This window comes from Cephus cinctus, unplaced genomic scaffold (assembly GCF_000341935.2).
Source record: "Cephus cinctus unplaced genomic scaffold, Ccin1 Ccin1_scaffold0462, whole genome shotgun sequence".
NCBI classification, from domain to species: Eukaryota; Metazoa; Arthropoda; class Insecta; order Hymenoptera; family Cephidae; genus Cephus; species Cephus cinctus.
In genome coordinates, this window is record NW_014333138.1 from 685,248 (window position 1) to 695,331 (window position 10,084).

Genomic DNA, 10,084 nt, shown 5'->3' on the forward strand with positions numbered 1-10,084 from the left:
AAAGCACCCTTAATCTTTTTCCTTTCTTTTTTCTTTCCATCTTCTTTAAATTCAACATGATCTTGCGATTCTCCTCCATGAAAATTCCCGTGTACGGTGCAATTCTCAAGATGCGCGATATCGGTATGGTTGCATGGTGAATGAACGTTCGAGTCCCAAGTAGAGAAATCAAGAGAAAAATGCAGAGACCGCTGGATACGTGAAGGATTAATGGATAAATTTAGTAACGAGATAAATATATATAGCGTGAGCGGAGACGTGAAAAGAAAAACCAAGGATTTTAATCCGGAAGAAGGTGAACGGACGTAGAAGAGGTAAATTTAATGAATTCGAGGTAAAACGACTTTAAAAATCATGAGATCTACAAAATGCCAAAATCTTTGAGCGTACGTAACAATAACCAACAAAGAGCAATACCGGATGGTAACTGGCGATGATTGCCGGTAGACAAAAGAAAAAAGAAAAGATCATAACGATTACAATGATCAACGTGAGGTCGCGGAGCGTGAGATAGCCAATGAAAGATTGATCGTAAGTCAAAGTGACTTGTATACTGGTATACGATGTGAAAGAAAGAAGATTTTGATTGCGAACAGTGAGGCGTGAGGTAGAGCGTAGGAGCCATTTATTAAACGACAGGTATTTTAATTGTAAACGATAAATGAGGAGGGAGGAGCATACTGTGGCATTAACTAAAATGTTAATGAAAGTGAGTACATCATACGTCATGTCACCATAGCCCACGGTCGTCATCGTGACAACGGCCCACCAGAACGCGTCCGGAATGGACTTGAAGAACGAATTCTCGGAGCCGGCCTCCGCGAAGTAAACCGCCGAGGAGAATAGCACCACACCTGCAAGAGAACGGAGAAAAGGCGTTCAGAGAGATCAAATCGTAGAGTGTACCTCATGTCCCCGTAGCCCACGGTTGTCATCGTGACCACCGCCCACCAGAACGCGTCCGGTATCGATTTGAAGAAGCTCTCCTGAGATCCGGCCTCCGCGAAGTACACCACCGAGCTGAACAGGATCACGCCTGAAACACGGCCTCTTCGCTACTATCCGAAAGCACCATTTTTCATTCAACCACTCAAGCATCCGAAAGAAAAAAAAAATACCTTCATCTCTCTTATACCTTTTACTCTCTCATGCGTTTCGCCTTTTAGGTTATGTATCTGTACGAAGGTTAGTTTTGGTTACGTATCTCTTTTTTTTTTTTTGTTTACTTTCTTTACCCTGTATTCTCTTTATTGGCCTTGCGAACCTTCGAAGGACTTCTGTACGGATTGGTTGCTTTTGCTTCTTGGTTATCAATATTTCTTCGGATTCTCAGCTTTAAGATTCTTCTTTCTGGTACTTTGTTGCTTGTATAAACACTTTTCTTGTTTGCTTTTCTTTTAATTTGCTGAATCTCTGTACTGTTGCGTACAGACGTGGCGTTCTCGTATCAGGTACCTACCAAATCGAGATCTGCCTTCGCATCCTCGTGGCTGATGATCGATTCTCGATATACAATCGATACTAGAAAGATCTCGCTTTCCTTCTCGTCCTCCTCGTCCTCCTCCTCCTCATCCTCCTCCTACCGAGACACCGTCCTCGCTCCTCGACTCTCCACATGCACATCCTTGGCGGTTATAACGTGTTTTACCTTCACTCGTCCCACCACCAGGTCTCACCTATCAGGATCCGGTTACTTTTCAATCCTCCACTTCCTGGTGATCCGCGTTTTCTTCCTCGCTGAGATCCCCGCCGTCGCGAATAGGATAGACTCTAGTTACTTTTTTCTTTCTTTCAAATTAAAACTGAGACGCATCGTACTACCACGTGCTGAACTTTCTTTTCTTTTAATTGTTCTTTACCTTTCGACTCTAGGGCTGTCTTCTAGGCGGCGATTAAACACGGTCCAGGTTCCCCGTGTTGGGCCGTCCTTCCTCGGAGAAGCTTTGCGAGGCTCCGTCGAGAAAGGACGACCCGGAAGTCGGTAAGAGTAAGCGCGAGTACTATGAGGACCAACAATAAGTCGACTAACGGATCTACCGGATCTACTTTTTACACTAGGAAAAAAGACTACGACAGCGACGACGAGGACGACGGTGTCTCGGGTGGAGGATAGTTGGCGTATTAATCTTCGTTGTTTCCGCTCGTAGTATGTGGGTGCTCGCAGACGCCGGCACGCATTAGGACACGTAACCGGCGAGGCAAAGAGAGGATCGCGGGCAAGAAGTGTAGGTGGCTGAGTCGGACTCACCGATGAAGAGGAAAAAGATGAGCAGGCCGAGCTCTCGCATGGAGGCCTTTAGAGTTCGCCCGAGGATTTGGAGGCCTTTGCTGTGCCTGGACAGCTTAAATATTCGGAACACCCTGACCAGCCTGATGACCCTGAGTATCGCGAGGGACATTGCCTGATTGGTGCTCTTGTCCTGCGGGCTGACCGGAGCCTTCGGCAGGTTGAGCGTGTCCTCCTCTTCAGCCACCACCGTGGCCAATGTGATGAAGTACGGAATGATCGCGATGATGTCGATGATGTTCATTACGTCACGGAAGAAATTTAGCTTGTTTGGGCAGGCGAGGAAGCGCACTGATAACTCGAACGTGAACCAGATGATACAAATAGTCTCTATTAGGAAGAACGGGTCGGTAATGTCCGGCACTTCGTCCTCTTCGATCTTCGTGCCGTTCGTCGTCGTATTGAACACCTTGTAGTGTTTGAACTCGGGAAGGGTCTCCAGACAGAAGATTACGATCGACAGGAGGATCACGAACACGGAGATGATCGCGACGACTCTCGCGCCCTGCGAGCTCTCCGGGTACTCGAATAGCAGCCACACCTTCCTCTGGAGTTCATGGGTCGGCAGCGGTTTTTCTTCCTCCTTGATGAAACCCTCGTCCTCCCTGTCAACAATCAGATACAGTATTCTCACCCGTTCGTTCTTACATTCACCGGATACCCCCCTCTGAGGTACCCTTTTTTTACACCCTTTTTTTTTTCAAGCTTTCCTCTACACTGTACTAGGGCAGATTCACATTTTTTTCAGCAACTTCGTCTATCCTAATTTCGGATGACTCGATATAAATATCTATGACGTATTTCTTGAGGGCTTACGATGACAGACATTAACACCTCATCATCGCTTCGACCATGGACACGTGCTGGATTTACATATGGGAACGCCAAACTGGCAAGGCACGCGTCCGTCCTCATCGATATTCCCAGTAGTTTTCCTCGAGCTACATGAGAATAACCAAAGCACCTACTCTTGTACGTGGTATCAAGATTCTACAACGTCATCTACAGGAAGACAGTATCCACATGCTGGATCCTTCAGAGAACCGTGTCGCTTCAATAGGAATTGACCTAATTCTCTAGAATCATGCATTCAAACCCAATTAGAATGTACATTCCCGCTAGGATCCAATATTCTAAGGATGCAGGTTATTCTATTTTATCTTATCTCCGATACCCTAGGACCTGGTGCCTTGCCAGTCAGGGCACATTTTGCGACCCCGCCGTTAATTCCACTTATACAGAAACTGCAAGCTCAGCTTGTCAGTCAAGTCGTACCTGAACTTATTAGTAGCCAGCTCGCCGAGTTCATAGAACTTGATTTCCTCGGAGAAGACATCAAGGGGTACATTGACGGGTCGACGAAGTCGACCGCCGCTCTGATAATAGTAGAGAATCGCATCGAAGGAAGGCCGATTCCGATCGAAGAAGTATTCGTTGCGTAGCGGATCAAAGTATCGGATCCGCCTTGCCGGATCGCCAAGCAGCGTGTCCGGAAACTGGTTCAGCGTACGTAGCTGTGTCTCAAACCGTAACCCGCTCACCTGTGGACATTTCAAAAAAATTAGAAACAGAACAAAGACCGAGTCCAGTACTAGAGAAAAATACTAGAACGTGCTACTTAAAGTATTAAAAAAAAAAAAAGTAAACAAAAATTGTTACTAAAATTTTGCAAAGTTCTTTCAGATAAAAAGACACAATTCTAGCCAATCGGTACAGGCTCTGGAGACTGGTATCCGTCGCGCGACGCCGTCGCTAATTCTAAACGGCTAGCGGCTGATTCAGCAAACTAAACCGCGCCGAAACGGATCAACCAGATGAAGTGCCTCTTGTCTGAGTCAGGATCAACTTTGGAAACCGACTACGTACAAGTGTGACTATCTATATAACATAACCTTATTTTATTTTGTACATATCATGCAAGTCCTATCGGTCAACTGGTACCGGGATTATCGAAGTAACAGATGCATTTTTTTTAGGGATGCTGGGAGGTAACAGAGAAACTATGGACCGTCAGATCTGTGAGGTATCAAGTGTATACGAAAAGAAGTATAGTTCTGATTGAATTTCATATGTAAATTGGTATTGACTTAGATCATCACAATACAGGGTCACATAACGTCCCCAGATGGCATCTAGCCAGGAAGAATAATTCGAGTACAGCCGGTGATCCTGGATGTTATAATTTTCCTATCACCTGGGAATCCCTTCAGGGTGGGTCTCCTTGAGGATCCTCCACGAAAGAAGTGGCGATGCAAGGTAATTGGCGCAATGCGGTCTTGTCAACAATGAGAAGTGATAATCCTCCTTAGGATGCCGTATAGCACGAAGACGTGACCTTGGTGCTATATCGTTCCTGACTCCAAGGTGAACTTGGACGAATGCCAAAATGATGTCTCTGGGTCACTCTTGTCTTGAGATAATCTTACTCGAACAGGCCAAGCCGTAACGTTACCAAAATAAAATATATTTTAGTACGCCGTGCAAGAGGGAGTCATCGTGTAAAAATCTTTTATCCACCTCAGGTACGGTAGTTATCCACTCTTGATCTCTTGACTGTATATTTAAAAAAAAAAAGAAAAAAAAATTACGAAAGTCTCAACGTAACGTCAAATATTTATTTTCCTAGAAAACAAGATCAGAATACAACTACAGATCCTATATATGACTTCCTATCCAATCGTTCTACCGTATCGAATGACATTTATTATTGGCTACGTCCAAGAGCAAAGGTATAGGCTGACCAAGTGCAAGTTCACGGGAGCCACAGTGAATCACAGTTCAATAGTCCAATAAATCATCGTTTGGTCATCGGGATGATACGCTTTATTGGATTGGAGAGAGTAGAAGGGGGATCAAGAGAGAAAGAAAAAAGATAACAAGTTACACGTATACTCCTAAAGTCTGAATAACGCTAGGAATGCAGTCGAAAGTCTAGAAAATAATAATCAAATTAGAGTCCTATTTTTACTTCAAAATGAGTAAAAGTAATAGCGATAGATTCGGAAAAAAAAAGATTCTCACTAAAATTCTCACAGTAACAATCTTTTCGGTCACATGTTTCCTGTGAACTCTCGCAACTTCATCTACGTCACTACCGAGTACGTCAAGTCCTAAGGGATAATTTCGCAACGTGCTCAGACACTAGAAATTCAAATCTCATCTCGATGCAGCTGCGAGTCAAGATTGTCATTCACAGGGTAGTAATATGCATTCTTAACTAAGTTTATTTACTATGGCGACGTAACTCAGCTATAACTCTATACTCTTTTTTTTTTTCTTCCTTCATATCCTCCTTGTCAATTTTTCTCGCTCTACTATTATACTTGCCGGATTACGATCACGTATGCATTTAAACGCATGACCCGGTGATTATCATTGGATCGGCCTCGTCGATAGTAGATAACAGATTGTGCTTTCCAATCATTCTAGTTATTTACTCACGTTGATGACGACCCTCTCACAGAAGTCATGATCGTGCGGTATGGGCTCGAAGTGTGTGACGCCTGTGTATTGGGTGTGGGGATTTGTCCCGTCCTCGTCCTGGCTGCTGAGCTTCGGCAGCGATCTGAAATTAGGATTAGTCATTACGTTACTCAATGATCGTATTGTCTTCGTTCTTTTTGTTTATATTTCTCTCTTTTTTTTATCTCTCTCGATATATACTACCTCGTAACGCTATACGTATCGAGGCTTGTATTCATTCACGTGCCATTAAAATATCGCCGTTTCCACGCCCAACCTATTTTCCTCGCCCTATTATGACTATGCTACGTTCTATCGAATTTGAAGAATCATGGATACAGGGTGTCCGATATATTCGATAAAGGCTCCCGGGGAATCTATGACATTTTTTTTCCCAGGATTTTGAAAAAATTAATCGAGGAATACATCTAGTATCATTTTACCTGTTGGAGAACAAAATGAAACTGCTTGAAACAGTAATGGGAATACGAGCGGTTCTGGGTAGAAAAAATATATGTATGACTTAGTAAAGTGAAAGCATACCGGAAGAAACATTTTACCTAGTTTTATGAATTTCCAATAACAGTCCTGCTGTATTTATCAGATACGATATTGATCACGTTGAAAAAATTTTTAAAACAGACTGTACTCGCGTCCGTTTATCGTCCTTATGAATTTCGATCTCTTTGCATTGGATACGGACGATAAAAAAGAGAGAAAAAATTTAGAAATCAAATTGAAATTCGAAAAATATCAAAGCACCACAAACGACAGTCCTTTGGATTGAAGCAAACTTTTTCCGCGCCATTGACGAAGGAGAAAAAAAACATGGCTGACGGCAGCCCACGACTGTTTCGTAGAAAATAGGCCGCCTATTCCCAACGCATTGCACAACAGATTACACAATAGGTTGCCGATTCATCTTACTGCCACTTTATTCTAATCGACCACCCGATACTTTCTCTCCGATTCTTTTCGATTCGTTAATATTTACGCGATTAAACATCGAAGCGACGCTTTTACAATATGGCTACTTCCGCTCGCCCTCTCCAACCATTTCCAAGCGTCCGATCCGCTCCGTGGATTATGTCCATTGTAAAGAGGCAAAGTACCGCGTATTTCGAATTCCACTAAGAATAACTTAACGTCCCGCTTTAACAACTTGTGCCTTTGGACACAGGCACTCGTCAACACATGCACCGTCGGTACTGCAAGATGCAGTGAACGCACGTTGAGTTGCATCTGGCGCAAGCGGCAGTATCAAGGTCATGTAATTTGAAGCCACCGTTAGGAAAAGTTAGGTTAGTTCGCTAGGTAAATATTTACGATGCTCGGATAGTCGGTTTACTAGTCTATGAGAACCTCACCACGTTCCCTCCACCCTCGATCCAACAAAGTAAAAGAGTATGACATAATTACTTATTATACAAAAAAGTTTTTTTTTTGTTAATTTAAAATTTTTTTTCTAATTCAGCCCTTACCGGAGTCTATGATCAGCAATGCTGATACGATTTCCGGATGGAAGGTCGAAGACGAAAAAAGAGCGAATATTAGAAAAAAGAAGACAGATGTATCAAGAATCCTTATAGACCAGTCATCTAGAAAATTCAAAAGGGATGAACGATTCCTGAACAAAAATCCCATTACGGCTTCTAGTGAACCTCTTGACGCATGCATAACCTCCCCTGACTAGTACAGTCAGTTTGAATTAAAAAAAAAAAAAAAACGAAATAGTCTAAAAAAATGCAGGTTCTTGGTATACCAGTAGGGGTAGAACGTTGCACGCATAATCTCAAGATAGTGGAAACCCAACGAAACCATCTAGGGGTGGTGAGACACTTCTCCGACGACGATTACGCGAGTACGTCGAACGGGCTGAAGAATTGTTTGCTGTTCTACCTAGACAATTTATACGGTTCGCGTAGATGAGGTCACGAGGAGAAGAAGAAGGATGACGAGTAAACATAAAGGGAAAGAAAGCTTAAAAACAAGAGACTCTGCCAAGTACGAATAAAAACCTGAAAAGGGATGATTCGATTTGATTCAAGGAAGCGAGAAGTAGAAACCGTAACCCTTGTCTGGGAGATAATGAAAAAAAAAAAAAAAAAAAAAAAAAAAAAAAATGTCGACCAGGGTGCCATATCCCTCGCGTCTTTAAGCGTCGAACATACAGAGGCGTCCTCTGGGCGTCTCTACTCATCACTAATTCAGGCCCTCGTCAAGGAGTCTAGTACCGCTCCCAACCCACCCTGAACTCTCTAGCTGCTTCCTACTGGTAGCTCTCCGTCCCTTTTTCTCTAGCTACGAGCTGCCTACAGCCTACTCGAGAAGCCACCCTCTACCGATCTACCGTCTCTCTCGCTCCAACTAGCAAAGCTAGAAACCATCCTCTGCGTTCCCCGGCAACCTGGTCGACCCAACCTCCAACAGCGTCATCTACCCACTGTAGCCTCAAACTATTCCAGCATAGCAGAGAGGCGGCTACGAAAGAATTCACCGGGTCTCCTATGTACGTCATATATTCAAACTAGGGTTATAGACCCAGTGGTGCACGAGCTGCTACCCAACCAGCCCAGGTTACTCCTCAGCCGTTTCTCAGGGAGGCGTTTAATGCGAGTGCCTCTTAAATCGAGGTGTCAAGAGGTCCTCCATTACCTATAGCTCATTAGCATCCTCGGGCCACTGGCTGGGATGGGCTAATTGATCTAGAATCGATGTACTTGAGGTCGTACGTCGATGAGAGCCAATCGGAGCACGGTTACAGGAAATTCTCGCTAGACACAATTTTTCAGGTATACATAGTATATACATATATAATTGCGCCAATCGTGTACTACTAGAACCCGCGGCATTCACAACGGCAAGCGGGTGTGATTTTTTTTAACTACTACCTTACTACATCACAGCACTGAAGTTCTAACCTAATCTAACCTAACGAAACATTTCTAAGCCCGTCACGACTCCGAGTGTCTAGCATAACATTTTTTTTTTTTTTTGAAAATTCGTTGTGAGTGCCGCTTTATGGTCCTGGAAGTATACGTCACGCATCATAAAAACCTCCAGACTCGTCCTGGAAGTGATCAAGTATCCTGGTAGTCGCTAATACGTATCGAAAAAAGTCATGGAACTCGCCGATCGACAAATTTACACGTGCGTATATAGATACAGAAGTTCACTATGAAGAAATATATATATAGTTATAGGTACCAAATCTAGAGAGCTCAGAAGAATTTAAAATCCCCCACGCGTTTTTAGCACCGTAAATAATTGTCTGATAATTTAGTTGTCTTTTGTTTTAGAATCCTGGAAGCTTTACGTGACGGCCACAGCACGAGCGGGCCTGGTTCAAGCAGCACGATGACGTACTCGCATATTCATGTAAACTAAGAAAACCTTAGTCAAGTCGTGATACGTGCCTTATGGTTACCCCGAGATAATCTATTTTGAAAATACTCTGTGGAACTCTTGACGATATTACGAATATTTTGTATATACCTATAGCTCTATCTGTGCTTCAACTTCCAAAGATATATCGTTGCCAAATTAGAGTAAAAATAATAATCTAATAGTTCAGCCTATCTCGGATGATCAATTGTATCGTGTATCTATTCTTCATTGAACGAGGCTACGTTACGTGGGATTATTTAGTAATTCCCTCGAGAAACAGTCTGGAAGGTCATCCTCCAGCTGGATGTATATATATATATATATATATATATATATATATATATATATAGTTTAACCCAATGGCGCAGCGGACCATTTCAGACGTATATTTACATAGAAAAAGGTATAGTCGGAGAAAGATAATTTCTTGGGTAAAAAGATGATCAAGCACGAGCAGAGAAAAGCGAGGGCGTTGATCAGCCTTATTTGTAAAACGACGACCGAGTGAAAGTACACTCCTCCCTTAAACGAAAGGGGTGAGGGAGGAGGAGGAGGAGTAGTAGGAGGAGGAGGAGGAGTAGTAGGAGGAGGAGACTGAAACGTTGAATCGTGACGGCACTTAATATTGATTTTTACTGTGTCTGCATGCGTACAGGAAGCTTCCTCGAGGAGGACAGAAGGCTCTTTGTCGGCGGGTTATCCTCTGTGAAATACAAGGAACACGAATATCCATATTACAGAGGAAATATCCACCGGGAGCCGCAGTCACGTTATAATATCCAGGACTACGATAAATCCAGCCTACCCCAAGCTAAATATCTTTCAGGTATTATCAGTGCGCAAGACTTGACTTGTGACTTCTTATCAGATACCGGAAGTGACCTGCGGTAGATACACATGCACAGACCACATAGTTGTACCATGAAGCAAGTACAGATTTAATCACAG

At 43.3% G+C, this 10,084-nt stretch overlaps 1 protein-coding gene across 12 annotated transcripts in view; it reads right to left on the reverse strand.

Annotated features, from left to right (window-relative positions):
* The window catches only part of LOC107267991 (potassium voltage-gated channel protein Shaker), a 118,631-nt gene that overhangs the window by 16,784 nt on the left and 91,763 nt on the right, over positions 1-10,084 (reverse strand). For 8 of the 12 annotated variants that reach the window (XR_003059779.1, XM_015740246.2, XM_015740244.2 and 5 more), the window contains 4 exons: positions 5,729-5,852; positions 3,563-3,828; positions 2,249-2,892; positions 725-854 (listed from right to left, as the gene is read on the reverse strand). Coding sequence is in view for 9 of the 12 variants with exons in the window: in XM_015740246.2 (XP_015595732.1) it covers positions 725-854; positions 2,249-2,892; positions 3,563-3,828; positions 5,729-5,852 (1,164 nt within the window). In the remaining 3 variants the exon portion in view is untranslated. Of the gene's footprint in view, positions 1-717; positions 855-906; positions 1,037-2,248; positions 2,893-3,562; positions 3,829-5,728; positions 5,853-5,953; positions 6,124-10,084 lie in introns of those variants that run through there. The other 4 variants (XR_001537724.2, XR_003059780.1, XM_025085337.1 and 1 more) reach the window with 3 other exon arrangements.